The 19,987-nt window shown below is 36.0% G+C and overlaps 1 protein-coding gene across 1 annotated transcript in view; it reads left to right on the top strand.

Annotated features, from left to right (window-relative positions):
• Positions 1-19,144, top strand: part of tmem41b (transmembrane protein 41B) — a 36,475-nt gene extending 17,331 nt beyond the window's left edge. Inside the window, exons 4-7 of the mRNA XM_028793749.2 lie at positions 4,409-4,502; positions 5,565-5,669; positions 6,543-6,681; positions 16,769-19,144. Coding sequence (XP_028649582.2) covers positions 4,409-4,502; positions 5,565-5,669; positions 6,543-6,681; positions 16,769-16,938 — 508 coding nt within the window. The 3' untranslated portion in view covers positions 16,939-19,144. The remainder of the gene's footprint in view (positions 1-4,408; positions 4,503-5,564; positions 5,670-6,542; positions 6,682-16,768) is intronic.
• Positions 19,145-19,987: the final 843 nt, after the last annotated feature.

The raw sequence follows: 19,987 nt of genomic DNA on the forward strand, positions 1-19,987 counted from the left end.
CATTCAACAAGCGTGTGTGTGCTCATGATGAATGTGCATGTATCCTATGGTAGTGTTCCTTTTATTTTGACTGCTGACCTTTCCCAGAAATGCCTCCACAATTTTATCTAGGTATTTCTGGTTTCAGAAATTAAATATTTACAAACAGTAGCAATGCTAGACATGGAGAAGGTAGGGTAACAACGTTTCACAAACGTATTGATACTGCATAATTCCAAATCCACTAAGCTGGAAAGATGAATTACAGAAATGCCACATGCAGTTATGTATTCATATGGTAACATTCTCAATCCTGCTTAAATCATTTCAGGGTCACATGGATATCAATACCTTCAAATTGGAAAAATGAGGTCATAAATTGAATGAAATGTATTTAATGTTTCCAGCATAGTTAAGTCAAAGCCAGAAGCATAAGAACTGGGTCCTTGTGGAAACAGTAAACTGTACATGTCATTTGTCATACAAATATGAAAACACTGCATCTATGAATTTTATATGAAGCCTTTTATTTCTAGTTTTCTTTCACATTATATATGCACATTTTTGTGTTTGTGTTCACCAACAGTTTTGATATCATGAGTGTAAAAAAAAAAAAAACGCATTAAAGGTATAACGTTCTTTAAACATTATTTGTCTGCTCTGCTAAGGAAGATGATTTTTCTTTGTAAAAGTCTCCATTTCTGTTTCTGAGCATGACTCAAGAGGGATAGTAGAGGATTGCTCTAGAGTAAGGACATCAAGTGAATGGCAGCAGAGGCAGAGTCAGTGGTAGGGGTGGCAGCAGCAACAGTGACGGTGACGACATGTTTTAGAGTAAATTAACTGTTTGAATTTTGCTATTTGCTGAGTTACTTTAGACAAGAAGAGCGTTGAAGTTGCAGAAGATTTTTATATTTTTCCTGGATTTCTGTTATAAGTTAAAGTTGAAACAAAGCTATGGAGTCCTAGAATACTTGAGTTAAACTCCTATTTATATTTTAACAGTAACATTAAATATTACATTTACAGATATCAATAATCATTAAGTAAAATGATAGTAGATTGCATGTCTGTTTAAGTGTTGTCTATGCCTCTGTTTGATCAGTTTCTTGTTAACTATAAAGCTAGAAGGCTAACCATCCATGTATATATTTTTATCTTATTATCTTTTATTTTTTTGCATGAAACGTGATGCATTAGAACTGTAAAACTGTGAACAAATCATTGTAAATCATTGGTTATGGTGGGTTGTTCGACTTTAGTGCCCTTAGCCAGGAAGAAAGAGAATACAGGTCAGTCCAGATGAATAGGTGCTCCATAGTCAAGCACTGGTTTTTGTCAGTGCTTGTGGTCAAAGTATGCCTGGCACAATATTAGCTTTCAAGTTTTTCTTCCTTTTTTTCCTCCCCAGTTATTGTGGCAGTTACTCATAGGACAAAAAAACTCTGATATGTTCTTAATTTCTTTTTTTTATTAATCTGTGATTAATAAGTTTCAGTTTAAAAATAGATTGGAATCATGTAATTTTAAAACACGGCATTGTGCTTAGTGCTGCTAGAATAAGTGGGACATGGATGTGGTAACATCTACTATTTGGAGCTGCTGTCAAAAAATAAAATATGTCTGGGGATGTCTGAGCCTGAGTCAGTTGAAATATAGTTGATTTAAGCTAAGTAGTTATTCCATTTGATGCAGCTTGCATAACTTGTTCTGGGTTGGAAAGTGAGTCAGTGATTGGGATTGAGCCAGCAAGCAATACTATGCTTAAAATTACAGTGTCCTAACTACTAAGCCACACTTTCTCCAATAAGGAGACATAATCATTGCACCGTGGCTTTTTAAATCTGACCGTGAAGTCCCAATGACTTTGATAATTACTGTTTAAATTCTGACAAATGTTACCCTGCATTTTCAACTGATTAGTTATATTCTGTTAAAAAGTGAACAAGTAAATTTATGATTACAACTTTTTTTGTTATGTTAAATTGTCTGATTCATTCTTTTGTCACCCAATAATGCAGCCGATATTAAAAATCTTTTGTCTTCTTTCAAAACTATCATAATTAATGATCACTTAAGTCCATCCATCCATTTTCCAACCCGCTGAATCCGAACACAGGGTCACGGGGGTATGCTGGAGCCAATCCCAGCCAACACAGGGCACAAGGCAGGAACCAATCCGGGCAGGTTGCCAACCCACCGCAGGACACACACAAACACACCCACACACCAAGCACACACTAGGGCCAATTTAGAATCGCCAATCCACCTAACCGGCATGTCTTTGGACTGTGGGAGGAAACTGGAGGAAACCCACGCAGACACGGGGAGAACATGCAAACTCTACGCAGGGAGGACCCGGGAAGCGAACCCAGGTCCCCAGGTCTCCCAACTGCGAGGCAGCAGCGCTACCCACTGCACCACCGTGCCGCCCGATCACTTAAGTCTTCATTTCTAAAGCATCCAGAGGTAAGTTTGAATTGGTTGTATTTTGTAACATTTAGTTATATTTAGTTAGCTATTTTTAATACATTTCATCCATTTGCTTTATTTATTAGTTATATATTAATACATACCCATCATATGATCATAGCAAATCATTTCTTGATTGCTGTATAGCTTGTGATAATTGACTGGTTTTAGTGAAACTTTTCAAATTACTAAAAACCAAGTCTTGTTTTCAGCTGACATGTGCTTATTTAATGTAATTTCTTCTCAGAATGCATTATTTGATTTATTTTCTAAATCAGCTTTTCACTACTAAACGCTTTCATAAAAGAATGATCACATTCTTAAACCTATTCCAGTTCAATTTATTGGGTGACTAGTGACTGTCCTGGCACACTAGGTCAAGAAAAGAAATCACTCATAGTAAGCCTTTTTACTTAAGGACAGTGCTAATTAGCTGTTACTGATGCTTGTAAATTTCATTACTGGTTTATACACTTGATTGTCTAACCATTTTTGTGTAGGAGAATAAGGGTGTTTTTTTTTTTTTAAGTTAGAGAGACAGAGATAAAATTAGTTTAATTTCCTAAAGCAGAAACAACTGTTTTTTCTTTTTTAAATACATTTTAAATACATTTGGGGTGGAGTGGTGGCTCTGAGGCTAAGGATCTGCGCTGGTATCCCGAAGGTTGCCGGTTCAAATCCCTGTCACTGCCAAAAGAGATCCTACTCTGCCTTGAGCAAGGCCCTTAACCTGTAATTGCTCCAGGAACTCTGTACAATGGCTGACCCTGCGCTCTGACCCCAAGGGGTATGTGAAAACTAACAAATTCCTAATACAAGAAATTGTATAAGGCGAAATAAAGAACAAAAAAAAAAAAAATGTCATAAAGAGTCACAAAGTAATGTAAACATGTTAGTTTCTTTATTGAAAACACTGGTTTCTTTAAAGAGTCTATTCTGAATTTTTTGTTCTTATACTTCCCTTAGTATGCGTCTAAGTGGTGATAAACCAAGCAGAGTACACTAGATTTCTTTAATCAGATGGTTCAGCTACTTTTTAGGTAGTAGGAGGAGCTTCAAACATTACTTCACCACACAAGACACATAAATCCTTTATTTATTTTTGGTTTTACCCTTTGTCTCCTGCAAGTAGTCTATGCCTGGTAACTAAAGTGGTAGTTATTCATTATGTAACAGTATGGCTGTAACTGAAGTTAATTAAATAGTTAAACCTATAAACAGATCTTTAAGCAGAAAATTAGCTTCAGCTGCTTTTGCCTACTGGGCACTTTACATGATCACACTTTTTACAGTGTAGATTTCAATGTACATATGCAATTCTAAGATGCTATTTAAAGACACAGTGGCTACCCAACTTAAGTAAATGTCCTAGCCAGTTGACTTGCAAGTAAACTATGGCCCAAAACTGTTCTCTAGGTGTGAGACTTATTGCTCTTCATTCATTCATTTTATATATATATATATATATATATATATATATATATATATATATATATATATATATATATATATATATATATATAATATTTTGGTCCCCTTAAATAGCCCCTTAATCAGCCACTTGTGAAATGTCATGATTAATAAAGGGACCTATGTTTTAAAATGTTTTCAAGATTATAATTTATATATTTTTGTTCATTATAGTCGTATGCGTTATTTAAAACTTTAATAGCTCTAGTGAAGTAAATTCAAAAATGTTACATTTTATAGGAGGCAGCGTAAAGAAAAAAGGGGAAAAAATATAAACCAGTAAAGGACCAGAATGATTGGCAAGTAGATGTTTGAATAAATATTCCAAACTACTTTACTTTTCTGTGTTGTTATTGCCCCATGTTATGCATTCGGGGAAATCTGTGCTTGATTAAACTTAGAAGCCGGTATATATCGATATGTATTGATATGATTCAAGAGATTTATGTTTTCACATCTTTATGAATTCCTTGACTTTCCCAAACAGTTTACAAACCTTTGCCATTCCAGGCTCAATATTTTTGAGTATTTTGTCAGGATATCTTTACCCATTTCCCTTGGCACTATTCCTGGTGTGCTTGGTGAGTAGTGTTCATTACATTTTAACTCTAACATCTAGCTTTAAATTTGAAATGTGTTTTTTTTTTGTTAAATTTTAAATTTAATTTGTGTGGCTCAGCACCATTTCTTTTCTGTCTGTTCATATTTGTTGATTCCTATTTGTGTAACACTGATGATATGAGTGTTGACTGTGGATAAAATAAAATTGCCTTCCGAAAAATAAAGCAAGTAAAGGTGTTGATTTTCCTGAGTTAAGTACTGATAAAAGTAATATATAAAAATGTAATTTGAAAAAAAAACATTTTATGCATTATAAACTAGATGAATTTAAATGTTGCTGATGAGCTGACTGTATTGTATAGTGATGATATTATTATCCATACTCCTATTCTCATAAATAGCCTGAGTATTGTATAGTGATGATATTATTATCTATACTCCTATTCTCATAAATAGCCTGAGTATTGTATAGTGATGATATTATTATCCATACTCCTATTCTCATAAATAGCCTGAGAAACCCCTCAATTCATTATCCTTGCTATTTTTTGCTATTTGCTTGATGACGTCTGTCAGAACAACATGTAACTTTGCTAGTTATTTGTACATGGCATTCCCGAGGAAGTGAGATGGAATTCAGAAAGATCTGGAAAAGATCTACAGTCATCAGTGTTACACTTGGCTTTTGTTGGTGTTAAGAGGAAGAGTGGCTTCTGATCAGAATTAGTCACACATGGGCCTTAATCTGGCAATTAGCCAGAGTTTTTTTTATGGTGGGGAGAATACATGACAGAGGCATATGAGAGAATCGTCTGAGTGAAATTGAATTTCTTGTGAACAATACTGTACTGGACTCCAGGGCATATTTATACAGGATTATAAATATGGAGAAACATGTAAGATATAACGTACTAAATTGAAAAATAACCAAAAAACTTTAAAAGCACTTGAATAAATCCTGCTTGATGAGTCCAAATTAAGATATGCTAAACAGTGTCAGACAGAATGTGCTTCATAAACTCGAGTATTCTTGTTCTACATTGTTTACTTGATTTTATATTTCTTGATTGTTTTCTTTGCAGTGCTCAGGACTTGGAGCTTCCTTCTGTTATATGCTCTCTTACCTAGTAGAAGACCAGTGGTCCTACAAATATTTAACAGAAAAGGCACTGAAATGGTCACAACAGGTAGTTCTTTTTTATATATTTATTCTTCCTTCTTGTGACAGAAATTCTTGATAGTTAAGTGCTGAACTGTGTTACATACTGTGCAGACATTCTGTCACTGTGTCAACTGGACCACAGGTATAAGTCAAATTCAGATAATTTCATTTTTTTCCCCTCCTAATGCCAGTTTCTCAGTTTGTTCTCTTTTATTTCAACTCTGTATGTATATTAAATGTTGTGTTTAAACTCTCTTGCTTTTTGTGTTAGCCCAAACTGTTCTTGAAATAGCTGGCAATCATTATGTCTAAATGTACTTGGTATTTCTGTTTAAAAGAAATTCATAATTCATAATGGCTAACACGGTACAACACCCTAGTACTGTTTAAAAAAAATTAAATTTTACCACAATTTATTAATTTCTTTTCATCAAGTCATGTTGTGACAAGTCAAGACACCTTTTATTGACTAACTAAAAAAATTACAATATGCAAGCTTTCTAGGCAACTCCGGCCCCTTCTTCTGGCAAGATGTAATGATTACATCTTGCATTCATTACATCTTGTAATCATTACATCTTGCCTGAAGAAGGGGCCTGAGTTGCCTCGAAAGCTTGCATATTGTAATCTTTTTTAGCTAACCAATAAAAGGTGCCATTTTACTACATTCATAATGGCTAACACAGTACAACACCCTAGTATTAAGTCATGTTAAAAATAGTCCAGAAAAGTAAAGGTTATGAGTTCTATAAACAAAGTAAAAACCAGCACTGAAAAAATTGTTTTAGTAATGCCGTGAAAGGCAATATTAAAAGGGGAAAGCATAAGATGTTTAGATGTAGTTTTTATATATTGTAATATTATATAATATGTAAACTTTTTTTTTTGTCTTGTTCAGGTAGACAAACACCGGGAACATTTAATAAATTATATCATCTTCCTCAGAATTACACCGTTCCTTCCTAATTGGTTCATTAATATAACATCTCCTGTAATCAATGTGCCTTTAGGAGTTTTTTTCGTTGGCACATTTTTGGGTAAGAGATCATTTTTCAAAAGTACTTATTTTACAGTCACTTAATTTATTGTAATTTTTATATTGTCCCGTTATATATAGTATCATTTTTAAATATATACTGTATAATATATTTTTGCAATATTAACTTGAAACTTTGTTTCTCTAGTTAGTTATTATGTTCGTGTTTAATTTGGTGGTTTATCCTCAGTTATAAACTTAAAAGTTACATATATTTTGTTGCTGCAGTTCCAATACTGTATCATTAGTTGCTCATACTGTATATACTTGATATATTGATTTTTATTGGTTAAATGGATTTCATTACAGTGAATGTGATCAGACATAGAGTGTCTCATCTAATTCAGACCAAATCTGCCACCCCCCCTTATTTATTTAGAAAGCAAGATATAAGAAGCTATTGAAAAATTATTAAAAAGAAGTCTGTCAAATTAGATTTGTACAGTTCCTGGCAAAGTGAATTTGTTTTTTTTTCTGATTTTAAGTGAAATAGAAATAATTTCTTCAATATATATCCATCCATCCATTTTCCAACCCGCTGAATCCGAACACAGGGTCGCGGGGGTCTGCTGGAGCCAATCCCAGCCAACACAGGGCACCAGGCAGGAACCAATCCCGGGCAGGGTGCCAACCCACCGCAGGATACACACAAACACACCCACACACCAAGCACACACTAGGGCCAATTTAGAATCGCCAATCCACCTAACCTGCATGTCTTTGGACTGTGGGAGGAAACCGGAGTGCCCGGAGGAAACCCACGCAAACACGGGGAGAACATGCAAACTCCACGCAGGGAGGACCCGGGAAGCGAACCCAGGTCCCCAGATCTCCTAACTGCGAGGCAGCAGCGCTACCCACTGCACCACCGTGTCGCCTCTTCAATATATATTGTATTTATTATTTATTTAGCATATTAATTACACAATAAACAAAGCAAAATAAAAAAAATCTGAATGTGCAATGACTAAAAAAAATTCACAATTTCAAAATTTTACATCATGTTGCGTAATCCATTAAATTGCTGCCATTGTCACATCCTAGAAGTCTGTCATTTGGCCCTAGAATTCTCTCCAGTTGCATTCTTCGATGAGGTGTTAAACACAGTGATTGGCTGCATGGTAATCAATTTTTTGGAAGAGACATTCCCCTACTTGTATAAACAATCAGCCCATGCTTTTGCAAAATTGGTTAAAGCTGATGTCGCATTATGGAATTTCTAATCATAGGATAATTGCTGACTGCAGTTGCTGATCTCATTGATATACCATGTTAATTTATACAACTGAATATTACTGGGCATGTCGTATTTAGCGAATGCATAATGACTTATCAGCACAGTTGTGCTTGCCCCTTTTTCTGACTGCCAATTGCTACTTGACAGAGCTAGTGCTATATAAAGGGTTAACAAGCACAGCAAGTTCAATCATGATCTCAGCCATTTTCTTTTCTTTTCTCCTTTTCTCCATTCTGTTATTTATACATGAGAAATCAGATAAACGAGCATTCAACTTGAAACCTCAAATTTTATTGAAGAAATTTAATACCATGTATAATAATAATAATAATAATAATAATACATTTTATTTATATAGCACCTTTCCCATGCTCAAGGCACTTACAGAATATAAGAAAGAATGGCAGGGTATACAGTATATACAGTGCATCCGGAAAGTATTCACAGCGCATCACTTTTTCCACATTTTGTTATGTTACAGCCTTATTCCAAAATGGATTAAATTCATTTTTTTTCCTCAGAATTCTACACACAACACCCCATAATGACAACGTGAAAAAAGTTTACTTGAGGTTTTAGCAAATTTATTAAAAAATAAAAAAATTGAGAAAGCACATGTACATAAGTATTCACAGCCTTTGCCGTGAAGCTCGAAATTGAGCTCAGGTGCATCCTGTTTCCCCTGATCATCCTTGAGATTTTTCTGCAGCTTAACTGGAGTCCACCCGTGGTAAATTCAGTTGACTGGACATGATTTGGAAAGGCACACACCTCTCTATATAAGGTCCCACAGTTGACAGTTCATGTCAGAGCACAAACCAAGTATGAAGTCTAAGGAATTGTCTGTAGACCTCCGAGATAGGATTGTCTCTAGGCACATATCTGGGGAAGGTTACAGAAAAATCTCTGCTGCTTTGAAGGTCCCAATGAGCACAGTGGCCTCCATCATCCGTAAGTGGAAGAAGTTCGAAACCACCAGGACTCTTCCTAGAGCTGGCCGGCCATCTAAACTGAGCGATCGGGGGAGAAGGGCCTTAGTCAGGGAGGTGACCAAGAACCCGATGGTCACTCTGTCAGAGCTCCAGAGGTCCTCTGTGGAGAGAGGAGAACCTTCCAGAAGGACAACCATCTCTGCAGCAATCCACCAATCAGGCCTGTATGGTAGAGTGGCCAGACGGAAGCCACTCCTTAGTAAAAGGCACATGGCAGCCTGCCTGGAGTTTGCCATAAGGCACCTGAAGGACTCTCAGACCATGAGAAAGAAAATTCTCTGGTCTGATGAGACAAAGATTGAACTCATTGGTGTGAGGCATCACGTTTGGAGAAAACCTGGCACCATCCCTGCAGTGAAGCATGGTGGTGGCAGCATCATGCTGTGGGGATGTTTTTCAGCGGCAGGAACTGGGAGACTAGTCAGGATAAATGGAAAGATGACTGCAGCAATGTACAGAGACATCCTGGATGAAAACCTGCTCCAGAGCGCTCTTGACCTCAGACTGGGGTGACGGTTCATCTTTCAGCAGGACAACGACCCTAAGCACACAGCCAAGATATCAAAGTAGTGGCTTCAGGACAACTCTGTCAATGTCCTTGAGTGGCTCAGCCAGAGCCCAGACTTGAATCCGATTTGAACATCTCTGGAGAGATCTTAAAATGGCTGTGCACAGACGCTTCCCATCCAACCTGATGGAGCTTGAGAGGTGCTGCAAAGAGGAATGGGCGAAACTGGCCAAGGATAGGTGTGCCAAGCTTGTGGCATCATATTCAAAAAGACTTGAGGCTGTAATTGCTGCCAAAGGTGCATCGACAAAGTATTGAGCAAAGGCTGTGAATACTTATGTACATGTGATTTCTCAGTTTTTTTATTTTTAATAAATTTGCAAAAACCTCAAGTAAACTTTTTTCCCATTGTCATTATGGGGTGTTGTGTATAGAATTCTGAGGAAAAAAATGAATTTAATCAATTTTGGAATAAGGCTGTAACATAACAAAAGATGGAAAAGGTGATGCGCTGTGAATACTTTCTTGATGCACTGTAGCATTGTACAAACCAGATAAATAAAGAAGATTACGACAGTAAAAAGAGAAAAAAAAAACAGACAACATAATTGATGGTCTCGCACACACACATACAGGTTACATGAGCATTTTGACAGAGAAGTAAACTGAGAGAAGGGTAATAAAGTCAAGTACAGCTAAAAGCCTTCCTGAACAGATGAGTTTTGAGTTGTTTTTTAAAAGAATTCATGGAGTCCGCTGCATTAAAGGATACGTTCAGTATTTTTCAAGCCATAGTTTTTCTCTTCATAAACATTGTGTATATGCATTTGCCACACAAATTTGTGTTCTAAAGTTAATCACTTTCTATAAATTTTAATGTAGTGAAAAGTCAAGCAAAAGGACACCTTTTATTGATTAACTAAAAAAGATTACAATATGCAAGTTCTCGAGGCAGCTCAGGCCCCTTCTTCAGGCAAGATGTAATACAGAAACTGGAGTTCCCTGTGCTTATATATACACACTAGGACAAGAAACAACATTGGTAAATCTTTAAGTGAGAAATCTTAAATGTAAAAAATTAATGGACTCCTTCAGGCAAGGGTTCATTTAACAAGAGAGAAGAACAGTGTATGGTCAAGATCTTTGGATAAGATACAGTAACTGTCCAACAAAGTCTTTTGAAGTTTCTAATGAGTTTTTCAATACAATGTGGATCTGTAGTCATGTTGTCTGTGTCAGTCTGAGAGATGCAAACAATCCTCATATCTGGCCATAAAACTCATGTCTCTATTCAAACCATGTTGCAATGTGTTAAATTTCAGCATGAGTTTAACTTCCCATTCTTTTCTCTCTTGCTGTGTTCTGAAGTTGCCCATAAGCATGTGACTTTAAAGTCCCTTTCACAGTGTCCATGGCTGTTAAAGTGGGCCGCTACAGGAACATCTGTTTTGCCACGTTTAATGTGGAACCTGTGTAAATTCATTCTCTGGCGGAGTGTTTGTCCAGTTTCTCCCAAATAGAGTGCAGTGTCAGGACATTTCATGCAGAAAATTAGGTAGACCACATTAGATGATCTGCAGGAAAATGATTCCTTTATGTGATGTTCTAGTCGGCAGTGTGGTATAACGACAAATTTCTTACAGAAACCTTAAAAATATCTGTCCCTCTATCCTTTCTGGATCCATTTCTGATCTTTTACTGTCTTCACCTATTCCGTCAGCACTAGATAGTCTTGTTGACCACTATAACACAGCCCTTCATTCAGCATTAGATAAAACAGCTCCTTTAAAACATAAGGAGGTTTCCTTTAAACGTTCAGCTCCTTGGTATAATTCAGAATTGCGATCTAGGAAAGCAGCTGGCTGACGCCTTGAGAGAATGTCACGCAAGTCTGGCCTCACTGTGCACATCCAGGCTTTCTCTGACCACCAAAGAACTTACAGAGAAGCACTAACCGCTGCCAAGAACACCCATTATGGCAGAATAATAGAAAGTGGCCATGATAACCCAAGGGTTTTGTTCTCTGTAGTTAATAAACTACTCAAACCCACATCTGGCCCAACTACCTCTTCTACTGAAGTCTGTGAGGAATTCCTCCACTTTTTCCGTAACAAAATTAAAGATCTAAATAATTCAACTAACATAAATACATCATCTGCTTATATCTCTCCCTGTTTTCCCATTCCATCCAGCTCCTTCTCCAAGTTCTCACCAGTCACATCTGTGTTTGTTAATAACCTGCTTTGTAAAATGAGGCCGACTACTTGTGTACTGGACCCCATCCCCACCACACTACTTAAATCCTGCCTTTATGCCATAATCCCGACTGTTACAACAATAATAAACTCATCCCTTGACACTGGCTCTGTGCCGCTCTGTTTTAAAATTGCTTCTGTAACCCCAATGTTAAAAAAGTCTGGTCTTGATGCTGAGAATCTTAACAATTTCCAGCCTATTTCCCACTTACCTTTCCTGTCAAAAGTTCTTGAGCGTGTTGTAGCTTCCCAACTCACCAATTACCTAACCTCTAATAATTTGATGGAACCCTTTCAATCTGGTTTCAGGACGCGGCACAGCTGTGAAACTGCTCTGCTACGGGTAACCAATAATTTGCTTATGGCAGCAGACTCTGGACAAACCAACATATTAATTCTGTTTGACCTCAGTGCAGCATTTGACACTGTCAGACATGACATTCTACTGTCCAGAATGGAGAATATGCTGGGTATCTCTGGCACTGCCCTCCAGTGGTTCAAGTCCTATCTTACTGATAGGCAAGAGTTTGTTAGTCTTGGCAACAGCAGATCCAGCTCAGCGCCAGTCACACAAAGAGTTCCTCAGGGCTCTGTTCTCGGTCTTCTGCTCTTCTGTATTTATATGCTTCCCCTTGGCCATATTATTCGTAGCTATGGACTGGGTTAGTATTTTTATGCAGATGACACTCTACTTCAATGTTTAAAGTAGAATTTCATCAGAGCTTTCTCAGCTCACAACCTGCCTTAGTGAAATTAAAACCTGGATGGAGCAGAACTCTTTAAAATTAAACTGCAACAAAACCAAACTCCTGCAAATTGGGACTAAAATGCAGCTTAATAAAATGAGCTCCTTCCCAGTCCATCTTGGCGGTGATCTCATCAGACCTGCCTCTACTGCAAAGAATCTTGGTGTCATTTTTGATTCCTCCCTTTCATATTCCGCCCTTATAAATCACATTAAGTAACTTTCTTACTTTCACCTCCGTAACATATCCCGTGTTCGCTCCTTCCTCTCCTTTTCTAATGCTGAGAAACTTGTCTATGCTTTTATCACATCCTGCATCGATTATTGTAATTCCCTACTGGCAGGTGCCCCTTCTAATCTTATATCACAGCTCCAGTTGATTCAAAACTCGGCTACAAGAGTCCTTACTCAAACCAGCAGCAGCGAGCACATCATACCCATCCTGCTCCGTCTTTCCTGGCTCCCTGTGTCTTCCAGAATCGAATATAAAATTCTACTAATAACCTACAAAGCCTTAAATAACCTCTCGCCAAACTACATCAGTGACCTTCTCCATCACTATGTGCCTGCCCGCCCACTAAGGTCCTCTGATTCTGGCAATCTTGTTGTGCCCCACACTAATCTACACTCCATGGGTGACAGGGCCTTCAGCTGTATAGCGCCCAGACTCTGGAATGAGCTACCGAAATTAATCAGGTCAGCTGACTCCATGAATTCTTTTAAAAAACAACTCAAAACTCATTTGTTCAGGAAGGCTTTTAGCTCCATGTGACTTTATTACCCTTCTCTCAGTTTACTTTTCTGTCAAGAAGTTAATGTAACCTGTATGTGTGTGTGCTAGACCATCAATTATGTTGTCTGTTAGGCTTTTTTTTTTCTCTCAGAATTCACTGTCTTAATCTTATTTATTTATTTATCTGGTTTGTACAATGCTGTATACTGTGTACCCTGTCGTTTTGTCTTATATTCTGTAAGTGCCTTGAGCATGGGAAAGGCGCTATATAAATAAAATGTATTATTATTATTATTATAACTATACGGTCTGTATTATAAATGTGGGCACACGTTTTACATCTTTTCTTTAGGCAGGGAGATGTGCCATTTTCTGTTGGTTCACTTAGGGAGCTTTGGACAATTAATTGCTGAAGGTTTGGTGGTTGTCTGTATGCCAGGAGGGGAGGTTCAGGAAATACATTTTTCAGTGTTTGGTCATTGTTTAGCATTGGCTGAAGTTCTTTTATAATTTTTCAAAGTGCACTCCAGTTTCTGTATTACATCTTGCCTGATGAAAGGGCCTGAGTTGCCTCGAAAGCTTGTATATTGTAATCTTTTTAGTTAGCCAATAAAAGGTGTCATTTTACTTGACTTTTCACTACATTCATAATGGCTAACACGGTACAACACCCTAGTAGTATAAATTTTAAAAAAAATTGTTATCATTGGGGCTTTACATTGTATGCAATGGGGCACCGAGAAAAGCTTCAAAACTTACCAAATATGTCCATTTTTCAAGACATTTGTCAGGTATTGTTCCACGTCTTTTGATTACATGCACATTGTAAAATAATTTCTACATGTCATTTTTGAACAAAAATACCAATTTCACTGAGATTCATTTGCCCATTTAAGCTGTATGGTTTCTGATCTTTGTCTGAATTTTGGTGATAATTTTGCCTTCAGATTTAGCATTAAATCTTACCACTCAGACTGAATAAATACTGTGTTAGATCTCTCAATTTTCTTGGATTATTTTGTCTCAGCAATCTCAGGGAGCTGTTAATTCATATCTGTGAGAACTTCATGAGGGAGTTTCCACACTTTTATATTTTCATTGGAAACGGCGAAGGCGGGAGGAATAGTAAATGGGCTTTAACAAGAAAGTACAACGCTGGTAAAATTGCATCGCAAACAAAGACGACTAGTAGAAAAGTGATGTAATTTATTTTTGAAATTCTTAATAAATAAAATAAAAAAATGTGGAAACCTTCTGAACATCCCTCGTACAATTCAGTATTTTCCAGTGTCAACCAATTTGTGCTTGTGTTATGACATTTAAGAGACTTATACTTTCCTTTAAAAAATGATAAATATGATGGATTGATTATAAGAAATTCAGTCAAATCAGGACTGAAGGTTAAAAAGAAAATCAAATGAATAATTAGAAGGACACACATAAAAGAAAAATATTTGATTGTGGAAAATCAAAAAATGTACACCTGAACACTGAAGGGAAAAAAATAAAGATAACTTTTGGGTGGAAAAAAACAGAAATGAACAGACACTTTGCAACATGTTTAGTAATATGAGATTTACCAGGGAGTGTTACAAAATGAGATACTTGAACAAAGTCATAGATAGCGCTATGGCTGTTCCTATTGGAGTTACTAATATGCAAGGTGATGAAGAAATTAAATGGCTACCTAAAGTGACATACTTAGTTGCACAAATAATTGTCCTTTCAGTTTTATTGGACTAAGTTTTTTTTTTTTTTGGGGGGAAAAAGAATATCCTTTTGGAACAATGTAAACTTGTCAAAGCAACCTATGGAAACTACCTGAATGACAAATGTTTGTCAGAAATGTGCCAAGCCATTGCTTGCACATTATTGGAAGAGCTACAAACAGCTTTAGTGACTATTCCACTGTTTTTCTTAATACTGGATGAGTCAACAGATGTTAGCAACAACGTTAGCTCATCGGGTAAACAAATTTTAGCAAGACCTGTGAGCAGTTTTTGTTTTCAGCAACTAAGCTGTAAGAAGGCACATGATCCTTGAATTACAGAAGTCGTTCAGATATTTACCCATCTACATATCTACATACAGTAGGTACTGTACATGTTAATTCAAAATCCAGCAGCCGTTATTTAATGATCACTGGTATCTCTGAGAGATGTCCTAAAACACCTGGCTGCCACCAGCACTCAGAACTCATCTAGACACTTGGTCTTACTGTCATTCAACCCTGTGAAACTCTGACATCTGCTTAAGTACAGTATGTTCTCACGCATGTAGTCTATCTCGCAATGTATTGTCTAAGGGACTTCCCTACAGTCTGGCCCATGCTTCAAGGGGAAAAAGAGGCCTTCACATATGTAGTATACCATCCTGCACCTTTGTGATAGTAAAAATAGATGTATTTGGTAAGTTTTTAAATCTGTGCCCTCAGAGGGGAGCAGATGCAAAGGGAGAAGCTGGTTGAAGACAAGTATTTGATGGGCTAGTGAGAAAGACAAAAGTTTTAATTTATATTGTAGGGCAAGTTTGAGACCTCTTTAGAAAAGCTGTCTGCTATATCTGTTCTTCTTGTGAACCATCGAGTAAACAAACTGATGGAAATAATGCATTTTATCAGAGTGTTGAATTCTCAGATGCAAAAGAGATACTAAATAAGACGTGAGAAATATGCAAATACTGTATAAACCAAAAGTTAAGAAGTATGTTTGAGCAGCAATATGAAATTATTGTAGCATTAATATAAACGATTGAGGGTGTAGACCGTCCTAAAGCCACACTGAATGTCATGCTAAAAAGTGCAGGCAACTTAAAGTGTGCCACAATGACAAAAGCTAAAACCTACTCTGCGCTATAAAGGGAAACATTTTATGGAACACCTTATTTTGATTAGGAAGAATGGACTCTTTTTAGTTATATGGACATCTTTCTCCTGGTTTTACTAAGCCAGCTTGCAGTATGGACATTTATTTGAAACCTTCAGATTGTATTTTTTCTTTAACTTTTGACTTCTAGTATTAAAATTGCTGGTTTATCTTCAAATAAGCATAAGTAATGATTACATTATAGTTTGAATATTTCCTCAGTAAAACTTGCCTTGATTATTGATATCATGTGCCCCTGTGTACTTTTACAAGTGATTTGTTACTTTTTTAGCCCTTTTAAAGATAATGATCTGGCCTTGTTGGAGTATGTATCTTGCATATTTGATCAGTTGCAAGCTGTGCTTATTCTGTTAGAATTGTGCAGCCCTTTCAGGGATAAAGATGAAGTAGCCAGCTTCTAGCCCCTGCTATGGTTTGAAGCTGAGGTTGCCAGCCTTGGACATGTTCTTGTTTGATTTATTTATTTGGGATACAAGTGGTGACTAGGTGCCACATAGGTAAGTGTTGGGGAATATACTGTACATGTAAAAATGTAATAATGTAGGCATTGTCAATATTAACTTGTCCACTAGTATAAAAAGAACTTTAGAGGTACCTTTTTTTTTTTTTTGATCATTTTCACATGACAAAACAGGTGTTACAATGTCCATGTCAGGAATACATGGATGCATGTCATTACTTTTAACTTGCTTAATGTTTTTTTTTTTTCTTGTTTGCATTTTGTATTTTTTAGGAGTTGCACCTCCATCTTTTGTTGCTATAAATGCTGGAACTACATTATATAAGCTTGCAACAGCAGGAGAAGCAGTGTCCTGGAACTCTCTTTTCATCCTTGGGATTCTTGCTGTCCTATCCATTCTACCAGTCTGCTTCAGACAGAAGCTTCAACAGAAACTGGAGTAAATTTGATTTTTATTGCAGCTCAGGAACTCTGTTTTAATTCTTGTTTAATATTTATGAGATTGTAATATTGTACTTTAGTTTTTATTTTCAATTTGGACCCTGTTAGTTGTGGGTTTCATTAATGTTTATGTATATAGAATGCCTCATTTGGTAAACAAACAGAAAAAGTTGCTCTTCAAATTAATGGAAAGAGCAGTGAAATATTTTAATTTAACATAATATATTTGTAAAAGAGTAACAAAATTATGTTGAAGCAGCTAAATTACCCAAGTAGGTTGCAGTTTGAATATTCCTCCTAAAGGTTATATGCATTTAAATGTATGGCATAAATGCACACACATGTTGGTATGTATTATGACCTTACAATAGGTTATTTCAGAATGAAACTGAAACTGGTACTTTAACCTTATAATTGTATGCCTTCTGTTTATTTATTGTAATGTTTTTCTTAAATTAAAGGTAGTTCTATGGGTGATAGAATCCCATGTATATGCACACTACACTTTGCCAGAAAGAGATGTTGAAATAGCAGTTTTTTAATGCCATACATGCATTTCTGTAGTGTTCAAAATGAGGGGTTAAATATGAGTTGCAGTTAAAAAGCAAAATTGATTCTAACAGATGTTTAGGCCTCAGATAAAGTGTGGGAAATAGACTAAGACAAGTTATAAAGTGTATACAAAAGTATAGGGTGTATATAGTTAATCTGTTATTAACTTTGAGCAGAGAAGATCTATGAGAAGCAACAAAGAATTTTGGTGCCACACATGTATGCAGATAAGTGAACTACTGTATTCATATTGTTTAATTTTCCAAACAGGAATTTACCCGTGAATATATGAAACATAAGGTAATAAACTATTTCATCTGAGTGCGAACTAAAAAACAATGTTAACATTTTTCATATATTTGATTTTTTTACAGGATAATCCGTGGTGGGCAAAAAGTGCCAAATTAATGACAATTTATGGAATATGTAAATCCTTTCACTAAAGAACCACATTGTTATTAATGTGTATTTATAATTGGAAGGGATGGTGGCTGTAAATGTAAGGAAAGAGTATAATTATCTTTACAGTCTGCACTTTTGTGTCTTGTATTACTATTTAATTCATTTGTATATTTAACTGACTGTCACTATTCATTTATTTGTATAAAAAAAAAAAAAAAAATCATTTTTTAGGTAAAATAGAAAAATATACACCTTTCATATAAAAAGTCTTAAGCCAGTTCATGCAGTGTTAGAGTATATATAATTTTTTTTTTTCTCTCTCCTGCATTTTTAAGGTTATTTTGTGCTTGTATCTGAAATATTTATCCCCAAATTCCAGCTCTTCTGATTTACACATTTTAGTAGAATGTGTTGGCATATTTTGGTGTTCATGGAATTATAGCCAACCACATCAAAGTTGTGTTCAAATTAATAGCTCACAACCCTTTTTTGACTCTTTAAAAAAAATTTCTGGTGTCCGGCTTTGGAACAGATTGCTGTACTACCTAGTGTATTACCAGAGCCCCTTAATAATATGTTACCTAATTTAATAAAAATCTTCTTGTACTAGTGATAAAATATTAGTAAATAAGTAGCACAGGAAGTGTAGAGTTAGTCTCTCAACAGTTGTATACATGATAATATATACACTTCTACATTTCATACTCAACAGTAGTTCTTCAGTCCACAAACTAGTTAAAGAAACTGTAAATGAAGAAGTCCAACTTAGTGTGGGGTTCAAGTAAATTGTTTAAAAGTGATTGAATGAAAACATGTAGCTGTGGTGGTCTCTCTAATCAGGCATGAGTATCACAAGTAGAACTCCAGAGCTGCTTTGCGCATCAGTATCTATTTTTACTGTGATTTCAGAGAAGTTAGTTTTTTGCCTTGACTCTCATAAACATATATTTTATCAAACAGCAGCTTATAGCCTGTGTATTTTTTCCTGAACATTTTAATTTCATAATTTATAGTGTTAATTGTCAGTATTAACATTAATACATAAAAATGCACAATATATGTATATTATATGTACAGAAAGTACATGTATAAATATAATTCTTAACATATTTTTTGTACTTGACAGAAATATGATGGAATAAAAAATATTTCTAAAATTTATACTCCTGTGTACAAGTAAAGAGCTGATATTACAGAACTGTAACAAAAAACAACAATTAGCATTTAATAAAATTCTGTCTGTTTTGTCTATTTTTCATTGTGTATTGTGGTATGTTAATAGAATCCTTTTTGACTTCAGTTTTTTAAAGATTGTGATGTGATCACCTAGTTTATATTGCCCTGCATTTTTAATTCACAATTTCACTTCAGCATATTTTCCGTCTACTTATCTTTGAGCGAGTTGTGGTTTCAATACCTGGAGTTGTTATGTCTCTTTTGCCCAAATAGTGTCCAGGTACTTTTGAAGAATGATGAGGAGCCTATAGTTTGGCAAATTCAAATAATCCTCAAACCTTGTCCTGGGTCTGCCCTTGGGTCTTCTCCCATTGGGCCATGCTTGGTACATCTTCAGGAAGAGGCAGCCATTGGGCGTACTCTGTACAGGTACAAACCACAACAGCTGATGCCAATCAGTCTAGCTTCAGTTTCACTTACAGCTCTTCATCATATAACAGTGATTAATATCAACAACTTAATTTTGGTAGCTTGCACCCAATATCTTAATCATCTGGTCACTTCACAGAGACAAGGGCCATAGGTGAGAAAGGGAATGTACCGTAGATTGCCTAGTTGACTCAAATGTTATACTGTACTTTATCCTCACATTCCAAAGCAGTGTTTATAAGACTACAACCACAACAGGCAGTTTAATGTTCAGTTGTGAGGTAAAAGGAGATCAAGATCCAAGGTACTTGATCTCTTCCTCATTGGCCTGCTGCTCCCCTATAACCTCCAGGAAGCAAAGTACCAGTGTTTTGGTAGAGGACCATGCCATCAGAATTGGAGGTACTAATTTAATTCATTGTATTTTTGTATTGTTGCTCACAAAGCACAGCCTAAGACCATATGCACATGTATCCAGCAATCCCTGAACAA

The sequence above is a fragment of the Erpetoichthys calabaricus genome, chromosome 2, assembly GCF_900747795.2.
Source record: "Erpetoichthys calabaricus chromosome 2, fErpCal1.3, whole genome shotgun sequence".
Lineage (NCBI taxonomy): Eukaryota > Metazoa > Chordata > Cladistia > Polypteriformes > Polypteridae > Erpetoichthys > Erpetoichthys calabaricus.